The sequence below is a fragment of the Artibeus jamaicensis genome, unplaced genomic scaffold (genome assembly GCF_021234435.1).
Source record: "Artibeus jamaicensis isolate MK-2021 breed Jamaican fruit bat unplaced genomic scaffold, CSHL_Jam_final scaffold_537, whole genome shotgun sequence".
Classification (NCBI taxonomy): domain Eukaryota; kingdom Metazoa; phylum Chordata; class Mammalia; order Chiroptera; family Phyllostomidae; genus Artibeus; species Artibeus jamaicensis.
Genome location: NW_026522047.1, coordinates 42,771,366 through 42,787,355, shown reverse-complemented (window position 1 = coordinate 42,787,355; position 15,990 = coordinate 42,771,366). Strand labels below are relative to the sequence as shown.

At 47.0% G+C, this 15,990-nt stretch overlaps 1 protein-coding gene across 1 annotated transcript in view; it reads left to right on the top strand.

The window, feature by feature from the left end:
* The window catches only part of SAFB2 (scaffold attachment factor B2), a 33,570-nt gene extending 20,027 nt beyond the window's left edge, over positions 1–13,543 (top strand). The window contains 10 exon segments of the mRNA XM_053658385.1: positions 1,307–1,398; positions 4,751–4,887; positions 6,602–6,883; positions 7,883–8,023; positions 9,290–9,332; positions 10,420–10,550; positions 12,533–12,645; positions 12,794–12,860; positions 13,156–13,280; positions 13,283–13,543. Coding sequence (XP_053514360.1) covers positions 1,307–1,398; positions 4,751–4,887; positions 6,602–6,883; positions 7,883–8,023; positions 9,290–9,332; positions 10,420–10,550; positions 12,533–12,645; positions 12,794–12,860; positions 13,156–13,280; positions 13,283–13,305 — 1,154 coding nt within the window. The 3' untranslated portion in view covers positions 13,306–13,543.
* The last annotated feature ends 2,447 nt before the right edge of the window (positions 13,544–15,990 follow it).

Below are 15,990 nucleotides of genomic sequence, written 5' to 3'. Positions count from 1 at the left end.
AAGTGTTCATGAGGAAGAGACAGTCAGAGTGGGAAGGTGGGTGTCCTAGACCAAGTATGTATAGCGAGCTTTGTGATGCCTTTGTTGAGTTTTGCTGCTTATAGGAAGCCATTAAAGCAACAGAGCTTCAGGTGATGCCGTGCCTTAAAGGAGCTTCTGCGCACATGACAGCGGAAATCTGGGAGTTTACTGGGTTTTTGTTTTTCCTGAATCTTTAGCAGAAAATGGATTTTTCAGAGGGGAGGATGTCCTAGTTCTAACTAATTAAGTGCAGTTCTGCAAGTTTTTAATCCCATTTTTTTCTATGTGTATTTAGTTAAAGCAAGATCTAAAAACAAACCTAAAAGCCTCTAAAAAGCAGAAAAGGAAGACCTCATAATGGCTGTACCCTGTGAAGCACCTGGAGCTTACCACCTCTGTTATCATTTTATAAAAATTTCCAAAAAACTGTACTTGAAAAATAACTAAATAAAATTTAAAAAATTTTTTTCTTGCACTGTGCACCTTCAGATTTGCATGAGACACCACAAAATGTTTTGCAGCAAAAAAGGCACATCCCTGTCCCCTTCCAAAAAAGAAAACCAGAAACAAAACCTGACCATCTGGAGCACTGGGATATGGTGCCGTGCATTACAAGTTAGATCGTAATCATTGGGGTAATTTGCCAGTGGTCTCATGAGAAATGTGTCTTTTAGGTGTTCCTTAAATATTGCAGATTTTCCTAAATCGATGATTGTTCTGCACTTAGAGCCCGCTTAGTGTGTCGTGTAGAGGAAAAATCAGAGTGGAGTCTTCATTGCTGAAGGCAATGAAGGGAAGCCCATTTTTGGGGTTTGGGGAGGGACTCCCCCAGAGTCAGCCGTGTCTTATTCAGAGCACAAGAGCCTGGATTTTACAGAGCATTCCAGAGTGTGTGGGAGCAGTAAAAATTGAAATTTCTTATCCTGGAGCCACTAGGATTGAGGGTGAGAGGGGTAGAGAAAACCTGCAGGTGGGATGTGTTTGTGTACATGTTGCAGAACACACTTTCACTTGGATCTAAGTTGTGAGATGTGAGCAAGTAGGAGCTACTTGATTCCAGGTGAGCAAAGACCTGTCCGCATCTGCCAGCTGTTTCCTGCTCAGTATGGCCATATCAGTAGTGCTGCTTTTATGTCATCATGAAGACGGGGAGGAGGTACAGAGGCTCCAGCATTAGCATCAGTTACTTGATGGAGTGGCGAAACCCCCAGCTGGCTTTTGTGCTGCTTGCTGAAAATAAGGTCGTCAGCGTATTTTCACAGACTGCTGTGTTTTTTTCCTAAAGGGAGCAGAGGAATGGAACGGACGGTTATAATGGATAAGTCAAAGGGAGAGCCTGTCATTAGTGTGAAAACCACAAGCAGGTCAAAAGAAAGAGTAAGTATTGCTTCTGCTACCTCAAATCCAGCCATTTTTGACCACTTTGATTTGCATTGTGAAAACATTGTTTGGCCTTTAAAATTTTAAGAGGTCAGCCCTGGCTGGGTTGCACAGTTGGTTAGTGTTGTCCTGGTACACCAAAGGTGGGTTCAATTCCTGGTCAGGGCACACACAAGAATCAACTAATGAATGGATAAGTAAGTGGAACAATAAATGGGTTTTCGTCTCTCTCATTTCCTTTCTCTCTCTCTCTGAAATCAATAAATCTTTTTTAAAAATTGAGTTCTTTGAAGTCTTCAGGAGGCATACTGTTATCACTTTAGAATATATGTGCAGACATTAAATTGGGTTTTAGAACTTATTTCAGATTAATACTTTCCCATGTTTGCATTTCAGAAATGTGTTCACCCATCTCTGATTCTTTGCCAGGCTATATACCATCTCTAACTCCTAAGAGATGCAAACCCTTGGATACCAATTCCTAATGGTAGCTCACCACAGAGCAGAATGGGTAAGGCCCAGGCTTTGTTAGAAGGCAGCTTCAACTCTTTGGTTAATTTAACAGCAGTTTATTCATTTTCTTTAGTTGATTTGTCAGTCTTCTATTAAATAAACCAAAAAGGAAAGTGGAGTCCACCCTAAAACTGCGTGTCATGCCATCAGAGAACAAACTACCTTGCTGTTAACTTGTGCACACAGCTGGACAAGTGAGGGGCTTCTTATTATGCTCTTTCCACTCTGGGAATCCTAGATGAAGGTTCCAGCTAATACAGGAATGAAAGGAGTGCTTTTTCAGTGAATACACTTTTTTAGTAAATATTTTATTTATTTATTTTTAGAGAGATAGGAAGGGAGGAAGAAAGGGAGAGAAACATCAGTGTGCAAGAAATAATATTGATTGGTTGCCTCTCTCACACCCAGCCTGCAACTCAGGCATGCGCCCTGACTGGGAATCAAACCGGTGACCTTTCCCTGCATAGGCCGGCACTCGGTCCACTGAACCACAGCAGCCAGGGCCACGTTTTTATGATTCATTTAAGAACACTTTGTGTTGTCGATACTTAAGGTTTAAATTAACATTTGGATTCTATAAAGAGCAATTGTTAATGCCAGTTTTTCCTATGGGCTACATGAAAATCAAAACTACAGGAAAATGTAGAGAAGAATATAAAACCCATAAGCTTACTACCCAGATAACTGAAGTTTAAAAAAAAATAATCTACGTGTGATTAGGACATCAGATAGTACAGGAAGGCACAAGCAAAATGGAAGCCTGTTTGTTTCCATGTGGGTTACTCATACTTCCTCTCATAGTATAACACGGAGCACACACGTGTGTACTCTGAAACACCACCACTAATGGGTTTCTGTAACTTGCCCTTGGATACCTTTTGTATGTAATATGTTTCGTGGAGCTTTAAATACTGAGGTACACAAGTTCTACTTTCTAATTTTAAGACATTTTTAATTTTGAAATAATTATAGATTCACAGGAAGTTATAAAAAATAGGATAGAGGTCTTATGTGTCTATCACCCAGGTTCCCTAGTGGCTTTATTTCCTGTAACTGTATCACAGTATCAAAGCCAGAAAGGTGATGCCGACTTTGGTGTACAGTGTGTGTGCGCTCAGTGCTAGGACATTGAATCACTCGTATAGACGGACACATGCCCTGTTGAAAACTGCTGTGGTGCAGCCTTTCTGTGCCTGCCTCCTGGCAGACTTATAACCACTAACCAGTGGGGTTTGTATGTCCAAAGGTGCATGTGTGTTATTCTTTGTGGTAGACGTTATCACATGCCCTTCAGAAAGTTATGGAGAATGCTGACATTGATAGGGTTTGGAGCTTGTGCTGGACTGCCAGTAAGTGGTCAGACCAAGTTGTTAACCCAGGAGTCCAGTTTGGGGACTAGGGTGCCATGCTGGCCTTTGCATGGCGGTCTAAAACCCTTAGATTGCAACCTCACCCTGAACTTAGGGTGGGTGCTGTCCTTCCTCACTCCAGCCCACAGTGTGTGTGATCACACTTCAAACTCTGCCCATCTCATAGGCGAAGACTGTCCTGTGATGTTTTGAGTTGCAGATCTGTTCTCTCTGTATGTCCTTCTCCACTCCCACATTCTTTTAGTAGAATATCTTGTCCCAACTATTGCCCATCTTTCAGGTTGCTATGTTTTTCATTGATTCCCACCCACCCATCCTCCATGTGAGTTAATTAAGAAATTAAGCTAGCAGCTTTTTAAAAATGTGGTCACCCAAGTCCTGGCTGGTGTGGCTCAGTAGATGGAGCACTGGCCTGCGAACCAAGGGTTGGTTGCTTGTTCAATTCTCAGCCAGGGCACATGCCTGGGTTGCACACCAGGTCCATAGTAGGTGCACGTGAGAAGCGACCACACATTGATGTTTCTCTCCCTCTCTTCCCCTCTGTCTAAAAATAAATAAATAAATCTTAAAATAATAATAATAATAATAATAATAATAATAATAATAATCTGGCCTCCCAGATTTCTTTTTTGGAGAGCCAGGTTGTGGCTCGTATAGACTTCCTCTATAGGAGGCCATGAGTCCTGGGCTGTATGAAAGCTTCCTGGGAGACTGACTCATGGCCACTTTGAGTGTCCCAGCCTCTGAGAGCCTCAGAGGTGGCAATTGGCTGTCAGTGTTTCCTATCTTATCCCAGAAATAGAACAGCAGGGAAGTTTCTCATGAATCCTTTCTCCTTTATTGGGAGTGTACTTTACTGTACAATACATTGGCTTGTTCTAATTCAAGGCTGCCTGCCTGATCCCTGATCAAGCACTTCAGAAATTAAAGATGCAGCCCCTTATCTAACTGTCCAAACAGCTGGCTTGACAACTGCCCCCAGTGAATGAAGGGGCCATGTGGCATTGTACATGTGCCCCATGGCTTTACTACACTAGAAAAACTGCTTATACTTTCCTGAGGTTTCATTCCACTTTTCCTCTTTCCTTAATGTCCTTTGTTTACAACATTTAAAAGCAAGACTATAAGGTGAGCAGTATGTGAAGTGTCCTATGCTGGGGCCTCCATGTAACCCACGTGTGACAGAGGAATCTTCATTTAATCCAAATATGCATATTTAACTTTTATTTTTTGATTTTTATTTACTGATTTTAGAGAGTGTGAAACATCAACTTGTTGTTCCATTTATTTATGCATTCATTGGTTGCTTGTATGTGCCCTGACCAGAGATCAAACCCACAATCTTGGCATAGCGGGAAGATGCTCTGACCAACTAAGATACCCAGCCAGGGCCTGCATATTTAACTTTCATTGTGCATTTGTTGTAATCATTTTTCTGACGTTAATAAGCCGCTTTTGGTAAACAGAGCTCCAAGAGTCAGGATCGCAAATCGGAAAGCAAAGAGAAGAGAGACATCTTGTCCTTTGACAAAATCAAAGAGCAAAGGGAGCGAGAACGCCAGAGGCAGTGGGAGCGCGAAATCCGAGAGTCGGAGAGGCGGAGGTGAGTATGGCTGATCCAAGCTGGTCTCCTCTGGGGATTGTCATTCTTTTCTTCCCAGTCAATAATCCTGTGTGGTCTGGGCTTGTGGGCCACCTTGTGTGTTTCCCCTGGGGCCAAAAGGCCCATCATGGATGGCACGATGTTCACCAAAAGTCCATTCTGCTGAATGTTTCCTTTGGTTGAAGTTGGACCTGGTCCATGGAGCAGGCTCACCCAGGGATGGCTTTGATGTAAAGGTCCCAAGTGTTGAGGCCTCGCTCTTCCCTCTGGAAACCTTCTACATAAATAGGATAAAAAATGGCATCTGAGGAATGTGGTGGCTTTATTTGAGGTATTATCATGGGAGTAGCCTCTTCACTTCCCGATATTTGCATTTCGTGGCCTTTTTTAGGCAACAGTGGTTACACGGCGAAGTTGTTTGCCCCTCTCACCTTTGGTTAAGAAGATAGTTTATTGAAGCCTGTCATTTCCACTTTTGAGGTCTGCCATTTCATGTCAGGACATTTAGTCACTTGTCACTTCCCTTGTCACTTCCTCCAAAGTTCCATGAAACAGAGGCTTTACATCATGGTGTTTGGGGTACTTTCTTGAGCTAAAGTAGATCACATGGAAACTTCAGTTACGCTGCATTTGCTTTTCTCTAAAGTCGTGTGATTGCAGCCCTTGCCTGTATTGCTTTAGGAAATAAAAGCACATTGAAGCCCCGGCTGGTGTAGCTCAGTGGATTGAGCGAGCACAGGCCTGTGAACCAGAGGATCGCAGTTCAATTCCCAGTCAGGGCATATTTCTGGGTTGCAGACCTGTTCCCTGCACGCCAGTTCCCAGCAGGGGATGCACAAAAGGCAACCATACATTGATGTTTCTCTCCCTCTCTCCTTCCCCTCTAAAGATAAATAAATAATTTTTTTTTAAAAAAAAAGCACATTGAGAAACTTTTTATCTCATTTGGAGGTCATTTGCTTCCAACTGGCACATACTTGGTTTGGAGCCTTTCCAGGCACCAGTGGAGTGTGTGAAGAGCAAAAGTATGTCCTTTCCTCAGATGCAGTGGAGGGTAGTCCCAGTCTCTGCTCAGCCTCTGGTGTGCAGTGGTTGAGGACGTTCGACCTTCACCTCAGTTGCTGGAGCCAGGCCAGCATACAATCACCCTGCTAACTTTCTTCTGTCCCCACACTTTCCCACCTCTGTTCAAAATAACACTCATTTAAAATTAGTATTTTTAGAGGGAAGATGTGAAAACAATGGCTTGTTTTACAGCATTAACCTGCAACAGAATATCCTTCACACTGAGGAAAAGCTACAGTAATACTTCTTGTGTGTTTTCTCTGTATGCACAGGAGTTACCCTTTACTTTTCTTATTTTTCTCCCCCTTACTGGCATGTGGCTTCATTTGGGAGCCTTCGAGCCAAGTCCTTCTGTCCTGAACCTGCAGCTCTGTGTCTCCTTGCTGTCACCTGCTTCCTGCCAGCCCACTTCTGGCTTTGCTTTTTTGAGAAAGGGAAAGTTTGAAAATTGGGGCTTCTGGCTGATCAAAGCAGCTTAGTGGGAGTGTGTGAGCACCTGCCACCTCATAGTCTGGGGCCCAAGCCAGAGAGCACTTGAGAAACTCAGACTGGGCTAGCTGGAGGTGTCCAGGCCCCTTCGGAGGGCAGTGCCTTGATGACCAGGGACCTCCACAGCAGGAGGTCAGAGTAGCCTTGCTGTGTCCCACAGAGAGCGGGAGCAGCGGGAGCGGGAGCAGCGCCTGGAGGCCTGGAAGGAGAAGGCACGGCTGCAGCGGGAACGCCTAGAGCTTGAGTGCCAGCGGCACCTCTTGGAGCGGGAGCGCATGGAGCGAGAGCGCCTGGAGCGGGAGCGCATGCGTGTGGAACGTGAGCGCAGGAAGGAGCAGGAGCGCATCCACCGCGAGCGTGAAGAGCTGCGGCGACAGCAGGAGCAGTTGCGCTATGAGCAAGAACGGCGGCAGGGCCTCCGGAGGCCTCATGATGACGGGAGGTAAGGATCCAGCCCACCTGTATGCCAGAGGTGGTGCCTCTCCTCCCATTGCAGTAGCTGCTTCTGCTCCTGAACATCTCAGAGTGGAGAATCAGGCCTATTTAACATGGATTCTGGACGCCTTTCCAGAATTCACTGCCACCACCACCTCAAGTGTGTCTAGTTTAATGTCATGATCTCATGACTGTGTATTTTCTTCAACTGAATCATTTGGATAGTTCCACTGCTGAAGGGTTTGTGATGCTTTCACTTAGGCTGTGCCATTAATCGCACTGTGATTCCTGGTGGGGCATAACCGCCCTCTAGAGTGCTGTCACAGGAGATGCCCAAGCCTGCATTAGGCCTCCATTGGCCATGGCAGCCACTCCATCTCATGTCCTTGTGGGTAGAGAGGCACAGAGTCAGCACTGTGGGAAAGGACATTGCCTTCCATTTACAAAGTAGGTTTATTGGTCTCTAGCTTCTCTGAGCTGCTCAATTGACAGTCACCCATCACCCCACCACCCATGAGCCTAGTTTTCTGGTAAAAATCAGGAAGAAGATAATTGGATGCTGTCCTGAGCTATATGTAGTTCACTATCACCTGATCTAATTCCCTTTGCTTTTTGCAAAAATCTCAGAGGGAAGTTCAGGTTATCATTGAAAATGGCAAGGTGAAAACCTGATACTTTGGAATACCAGTCCTGAAGAATCAAATACTTTATTTCATTTGCATTTGAGCTCAGGCAGGGATCAAGGTATTAACAGCCTCATGACACAATTAGCTCACAGCAGTCTGTTTTTCAAGTCTGTCAGATGAGAATACTCATATGCCTCTTGGCAGTTTGGGGGATATTAATTTATCAAGTCAAAGTGATAATGATTGAATGTTTAGAGATTAGCCCTACAGGACATTTTAAATGATACTGGGCCTGGAGAGAGAGCTCCACTCTCCACCTCCACTCCCTTTTTTCCCCTCTTCCTTTTTCATAAATGAAATTTGTATCCTTTTTACAATAGGCGAGACGATGCCTATTGGCCGGAAGGAAAACGTGTGGCCCTAGAGGATAGGTACCGCCCGTACTTTCCTCGGTATGATCACCGCTTCCACGACTTTGACCATCGAGACCGAGGCCAGTACCAGGACCATGTGGTCGACAGGTCAGTGCCCAGCTCACTCCCTGCAGCAGGGACAGGTCTCTGTTTTCTCTTAACGTCTTACTTATTTGTGAGAGTCCTAGTGGGTAGACTTGGACCAGTTGCACGTGGGATTTAGAAACATAGGCCTTGAGCAAGGTGGTGGAGTCCATGGTCACTTGCAGCATCTGTGGTATGACTGTAGGAAGGCCCTCCAGAGCTCACTTCACACACTGCCATTCACACACGGAGGGGCCCCGGGCAGGACTTACTCCTCGGCAGGCCCCAACATTCAGCTCTCTTGGAGATGGCCCAGGCTCTGAGTTTCACACCTCCATGGGGCATCCTCCCTGTCCTTCCCCTCAGCACCAGCCCCGCTGGAACCACAGAGCTTTGGGGCAAGAGTAGGTTTGTGTGGAAAATAATATAAGAAATTACAATAAGAATAAACTCTGTTTTGTGTACTTGTAACTGTAAGCCTGTTTTTATCCCACCCTATAGATGAGGAAGCAGTTTTTAGAAGGGGTATGACCTGTCTGAGCAGGTGAAGGCAGAGTGGGCAGGAGCCCATGTTTGTGGGGTTCACTGACTGGCATGGGTTTCTGTGTTAGCAAACTGCAAAGAGGACTTACCAGAGAATGCAGAGCAGTTCTTTTTGGGTGTTCTTTGTGTTTTGAAGGTTGGGGGTGGGATTTTAAGGTACTGTCTTTTTTTTCTTTACTAATGCCTTGCTTAATGAGGACTGTTTCTACTTGATTAAAAAGATAGCCCTCACTTTTCCAGTTGAAGAGTTCTCTCTTTGGGAGAAATCTCATTGGGCTCCCCTGGGCTGCATATCCTGCATTTCACTGTCTACTAGCTCTCTGTAAGGGAAGAGAGAACAGGGGAAAGGTGGCTAAGAAGCCACTCATTTAATTCGTTGTGGCTGGAGTTGGTTTGAGATTTAGTGTGAATCACGTGCACTAGGCCAAACCAGACGTTTGGCTTCCCTGTTATCCTTACTGTTGTCACCAGCCACAGGTAAATGAGGCCTTGGTTTTGTTCAGGAGTCTCTGCTTCTGAGATCCCTCCGTCCAAGGGATTTCAGTAAAATTCTTATTCTCACCTTATGGGCTGACTTCACTCTCACCTGCAGGGAAAGATGTGAGCCAGTTTTGTTTTTTCAGTCAGGCAGTTCTTACATGGGGAAATAGAGTGAGTGCCTCAATCATGGAATTCTTAGTTGGAGCATGCAGAAATGTCGTATGGTACCATCAGCTGCCATTGAAATTAGACATTTCCTTTTTTCAGAAGGGAAGGCTCAAGGTCAGTGATGGGAGAACGAGATGGACAGGTGAGTAACACCCAACACTGGGTTCCTGCTCTATGTCTGGGTTGGGGTGGGGCAGAGCTTGGACACTGTATTCTGGCTAGCCAGTAGAAGCGCACAGAATTGCTTGCCCTCTGGTGAGTACAGTCTGTGTTCAGATGCGTAGGTCTTGTTCTTGCTTCATTTTATCCAGCTGAAACTGCAAGTATCTGCTTGCTTAGAATGCTTCTGAGTTTCAGGACTGTGGAATGCCTCACAGTATCCAAAGTGGGGTATGGCGGCCTCTTAGGGGGTTATTTAGACCATGTTGGGAGGGAGTTCCTTTGTTTCAGGTGCTGTGGGGAGGTCCTGGTGTCTCTAATCTGCTGACATCTGGTGAAGGGTACATAAGATGTCTGTCTACTCAGAGAAAGGGGGAGTCTGTCATATGAGAAAAGTGGGGAACAGGCATCGGAATCACGGTTTTAAAATAGGAATATGTTTCCTGAGAACAGGTCTGTCGCTACCAGATGTGCTGGGTTTCTGAGCGCTGAACTGGTTGGCTGAAACGGTGAAGTTCCTTTCTTTAGTGCTTGCCTCCAGTGTCAGCTTCTGAGGAGCCATGCTGTGCTGCCTTCATAGATTGATGGCCACCTCCCATACACAGATTGATGGCTAAGGAAGAAGGAGAGGGGGAGGCCTCTTGTCACCAGCAAAGAGAGTGATTCCAGTTCTTTGGGGAAGACTCTGAAGTGACTTTTCTCATTGGACTCTTTAGAGGAGGCGTTGATTACCATAAAGCTTGGCTCTCTACACTCACAGGGCAAGAGAAGCTTGTGCTAGCAATTTGTGTGACACCACTGGTGGCACTGTAGGGGCATTCAGTTGCCAAGGAAGCAAAGGGCTCTGCTGGGAGCCTGTGTGGTATTGTCAGGGTCACAAGAAGAGCATCCAGCAGTGTGACATTCAGAAGGGGCTTGAGCAAGTCCTCTTGGAGTGGCCAGAGGTACTGCGCCACACTCTGGCCCACCTCAGGAGTGTGTACAGGTTGACAGGCCTTCCAGAAAGCTTATATGCAGGTCTATAGGGAGTGACGCGGCTACAGTCACCTTGTCCCTCTTCTGCCTTCTAGCACTACTCAGATGACCGCCATGGCCATGGGGGACCACCGGAGCGCCACAGCCGGGACTCTCGAGATGGCTGGGGGGGCTACGGCTCAGACAAGAGGATGAGCGAGGGCCGGGGGCCACCACCCCCACCCAGGTTAGTGGATGGGCCGTGACAGGAGTGGGCATCTTCCCCTGGTCAGAGGCCTGCCCCTCTGAAATTGGAATTGGTCGTGTGCCCCTTGCCAGGTCGCCTGCATCACCCCAGGTATGAGCATCTCCATCACAGGCCCTTGTCTGATGAAGGAGGCACCCCTGAAGCCTTTTTAGATTTGTCCCCCGGGACAGTAGGGAAGCTTAACACTCCACCACTACACACACGTATGTGCACACACGCAAAGTTGTCTTTAGGCATTTTGAAGGCCAGCATTGTGGATACCAGAAGGTTCTACTTTATCTCTCCTGGGTTTTAGGTGTTTGGCAAAGACTCTGGTGCCAGTATGATAGATTATTGCAAAGTGTGCTTTTCCAAGTGACCTACTTCGCACTTGGTCCTTTAACATTTAAACCATTTTCCTTAAGTACCTGTGGGAAATGTAAATGGGAGAATTCATCCTCAAACAGGAGACAACCCTGAGCAGCATCACTGCTTGATTGGGTGGCTGTCACCTGCTGATAAACATTAGTAGCTTTTGAGTTTCACTTTGGGGGAGTAGTATTGCATTTGCCCTTGCAGACAGGTGTTGGGGCTCTGGTAGGTCCCTGGTTTTTGCCTCTTGAGCACTAGTCATCCCTGTGGCCAGTGCACTCAGTCCAGGCTGAGCCTAGGTTAGGGAGCTCTCCTAGACAGCTCTGGTGATGCTGGTACCCACATGCTGGGGCTGTTGGATTTTAATCTACCGGAGTTTGTCTGAAACATTTTTCTTTTTTAAACAGCTTTTTTGAGGCATAGTTCACATGCCATACAGTTCACCCTCTTTTTATTTTTATTTTTTATAAAATATATTCTTTTCTTTTTTTTTAAGATTTTATTTATTTATCTTTAGAGGGGAAGGGGGGAAGGAGAGAGGGAGAGAAACATCAATGTATGGTTTCCTTTTGTGCCTCCCCTGCTGGGAACTGGCCTGCAGGGAACCGGCCTGCAACCCAGGCATGTGCCCTGACTGGGAATCAAACCACGATCGTGTGGTTCGCAGGCCGGTGCTCAATCCACTGAGCTACACCAGCCAGGGCCAGTTCACCCATTTTTGAAGTGTACAGTTCGATGGCTTTCAGTATGTTCATAACAGGTGTGCAGCCCTCACCAAAGTCAGTTTTAGATCATCTCCATCATTCCAAAAAGAAGTCCTGTCCCCATGAGCAGTCATTCCCCATCCCCAACCCCCTCTTCCAGCCCCTGGCAACCACTAACCTACTTCCTATATCTCTGGATGTGCCTTTCTGAACCTCTCACATGCATGGAATCACACACTGTGTGGTCTTTGTGTTTGGCTTCTCTCAGCTGAGCATCATGATTTCAAATTTTATTCATGTAGCAAGTGACGGTGCTCCTCTCCTTTTCACAGTCATGTAATGTTCCCTGTACGGGTGGACCACGTCTTGGGTATCCATTCATGAGTTAATGGACGAACATGTGGGTTGTTTCTTGTGAATCATGCTGCTAAGAGCATTCATGTACAGGTTTTTGTGTGAACATTTGCTCCCTTCTTTAGACACCTAGGAGTGGCACTGCTGGTTCCACCCATGGTCACTGTATAAGTTAATAACCTTTTGAGGAACTGCTGCTGTGTTTTCCCTCCTGTGGCTGCTCCATTTTCAGTTAGCACTAGCTGTGGATGAGGATTCCAGTTTCTCCACATCCTCACCAGCTCCTGCTACTCTCTTAGATGAGAGCCGTGGTGGTGAGGCAGGAGGGATCTCACAACGTCTCACTTATGTGGTTGTGATGTTACTGGTGCTAAACGCCTCATGTGCTTAGTGGCCATGCATGTACCTTTGCAGAAAGGTACATCCTCACCAACTTCCCCAGAAACCATCGGTACTGGGCATGATGAGCCATGCCACAGCCTCCTCTAGAGACATACTGGGACTGTGGTATAGGTGCTTTTTTTTTTCTTTCTTTTTTTCCCCCTGGTGAAGGGGTGGACGTGACTGGACGGAGCACAGTCAGAGGCTAGAAGAGCACCAGGAGCGTGCCTGGCCGGGCATGGTAGACGCAGGCACAGCAGGCCGGGAGCATGCCAGGTGGCTAGGTATGAGCTAATGCCTGCCCATGAGTGAGGGTGGGGGGCTCTCTGGGAGGGGTGTTCAGTCCCAGAACTCTTCACAGGTCAGCCTCCCCCAGCATTTCCAGAGGCTTCCCAAGAAAGCAGTGTTTGCAATCTCTTTCTTCTCTTCCAGGTGGTGAAAGGGGCCTGTCTGGACCCTCAGGGCCTGGGCACATGGCCAATCGGGGTGGAATGTCAGGGTAGGTTTTGTTCCTGGATAAAATTGATTTGTTCCTGCTCCTCACTTCCTTTCCCTTTTTTGCATGTTTGATGAATTTCCTGGGTTGAATGTTTTGCAAACAAATCCCAAAAGCAGTTCTTGGCAATTTGTGCAAGTAACACCCTCCAGTGACCCAAAACGTGGTCTTTGCATAGGGTGCTTCTCATCTGGAAAAGGCCACGTGGGCTCTAAAGGCTGCAGAGCTGCATACTGTGCCACATTATGGTAGAAATGTAAAGCACTTCAAGGGGACAAACATGTGCCTTTGTTCCTAGGTGAGGCGACTTTGCACAAGGTGGGCATTCCCAGGACCACGTGGTGCCCGGTGGAGGACTGGAAGGTGGAGGACTGGCCGGCCAAGACCGGGGCAGCAGAGTCCGGCACCCCCACCCCCACCCATATCCCACTTCACTCGTCGCTACTAAACCCTCCTTCCTCCGCATGTTCAGGTAGGCAGACGCACTGTTGAATCTCTTAGCCAGTTACCTTGAACTTACGGAATCTTTTAAGAAACAAAAACAAATCCTGCCACCATGTCGTAGCTCGGTAACATGTGAACTCACTTTTTTAAAAAAAAATAAAATAAATGTGTTCTTGTTCTGCCATTTTTGAGACAAGGTTTCTGTAACAAGGCATTCCATTTTCCATTAATAAAAGTTTATGGTTCGCACCCTCGTGTGTGTGTGTGTGTGTGTGTGTGTGTGTGTGTGTGTGTGTCAGTCATAGTGACCACAGAGTATAGTACTGACCTGCAGCAACTCCGTTGTGCACTCGGGTGCAGCTGCTGGTTCGTCACATGCTGAATCCTCTCAGCCATTGTTGAAGTGGGGTGTTATCTCCCCGTCTGAAAGATAAGGAGCCTGGTGCTGGGGTTAGATCACGTGCCCAAGGTCTTAGAGCTTACAGGTGGCAGACCTGGGATGGAAATTTGGAGTTCTTTATTGAGGGGAGGAGCCCCTGACCAGTCACTTCACCCCTTGTGTTGCAGTGCCTGGGGCAGTGTCCAGCAATTGTGTGTGCTTTAGGGGCCTAGCTGAGGGGTGGGCACATATGGCAGGCCCTGCACCACTTAGTAACTGCCCTCGGCCCACCCAAGCACACTGGCCCCACTAAAAGGGCAGTCCCTGCTTGGCACGGGCTCAGTATGCCTGATCCAGCCATTTTTCTGGAAGTGCAGGTTCTTGTGTGAAGTCTCGTTTGTGACAGCAGAGACTCTAGTTTTTGACATTAAAGACTGCCAAACCAGGCACCTGGCCCCGATCAAGTCCCTCCAGTGTCACATCACAGGGAGGTGCTTCTCTTCCTCTGGGAAAAGAGCAGCTAAACAAGCAGAGCTGTTGGCAGGGAGTGGGGCAGCAAGAGGCCAAGTCTTTCACCTCTTGAGTTGGGGGTCTGATGGCCACAGGCTGGCTGATGGGTCTGTGCAGGGGACTGGCAGCAGGAGAGAGGGCTCACTTCCCACTACTTCTGGCCCTGGTCTGGTGTGGTAAGAGTTAACCCACCATGCTGCTTGCTGGGAACCTCAATTCCTTCCCTCTGGTAACTAGGACAGCCACCCCACAGGCCCCAAACAATTGCCAATTCTCCCTGAGTACCCTGTGTTCCTGCTGGGCTGTTTAGTTTTAAAAGAGCAATCTGAAAATCCTCCCTAGCATTAAAGGCAGGTCAGTTCTGGCCCTCTGTGTCCTGCCTGTTTAAATTGCTGCAAATAAACACTTCGTGCACTTCCTTCACCACAGGGGCTTGTAGAGTCATTTTCCAATGACAGGTTGACAGGACATTGACTCCATGTTGCACATGGGGGCCAGCGTGGTATGTCGCCTTCTTCACGGAGGCATGTCTCCACTCTGCATATAGCTTGCAGAGAGGAAATAAGAAATTGTGGTCTGGGTTTCCCATTTGGGGGAGAAAGGCCAGGCTCAGCTGGGGTAGTGGATGAGACCAGTTTTCAGATGTCACATAGCTGCTGTGGAGCAACTACAGTCTGGTAGGCAGGAGTGGCATCCTTGGGAAACAGTGTAGGGTAGGCCCCTGAACAACCCCTAGAGGTGACAGCAGCCCTTTCCTGGTTAGCTGGGCCTAAAACCCAGCTCTTGTCTTAATATGGAGACACAAAATATATTCATTTGCTAGGGCTGCCGTAACACAGTTCTACAAACTAGGTGATTTGAAACATTTATTCTGTCCCAGTTGTGGAGTCCAGAAGTTCAAGATCAAGGAGTCAGCAGGGCTGGTTCCTCCTGAGTCCATGATGGAAAATCTGTCATAGTCCTCTCTTGGCTTCTGGGGGTAGCTGGCTGACTTCGGTGTTCTTGGCTTGTTCTCTGCCTCCTTCACCCAGCCTCTGTTTGTGTCCAAATTTACCTCTTTTGTAAGGACATAGTCATACTGGATTAGGGTCACCCTGATGAGCATATGTTACCTATGTAATGGCCTTATCTCCAAATCAAGTCACATTCTGAGGTCCTTCAACATATGAATTGGAGGGGACACAGTCCCCTCCCCCCCAGTGTTACTCTCTACAGTTTTCATACATACAGATTTTACTAGGGATGCAATTTCTGGGTAAATTGAGAGGGTTACTCATTCAGTCCAGAATCTTAACCAAGAATTGGTCACCATCTCTATGAGCAGTGCTGCTGGGGTGTCATCACCTCCCTGCTGACTCCCGTCTGATTGGCTCCATCTCAGTAGGTAGGTGCTCACCACCATGTTCACTCTCAGGTTGGGTTAGACAGTATCAGACATTCGTTCTATTTCTTCTGTACCTGATAGGTTGAGTCATTCTTTTTTTAAGTTGCGTGTAGTTAGGTTATATCTGCTCTGATTATTTTAGGAGAGGAAAGGGAGGTGGAACAATATTTATTATAAAAAGGGGCTGCAAGTGAGCGGTCCACTTTTTTCCACCTTCTGGCTCCTTGAGTAATGCTGCCATGAGGACAGGTGTGTGCGTTTGCCTTTGTCCTGGGTGGACACCTAGGAGTGGAATTGCTGGATCAGGTGGTGAATCTGTTTAATTTTTGAGGAAGCACTCAATGGTTTCCCACAGCAGCTGCACCATTTTCCATTCCCACCAGCCATGCACAAGCATTCTAGTTTCTCCACACCCT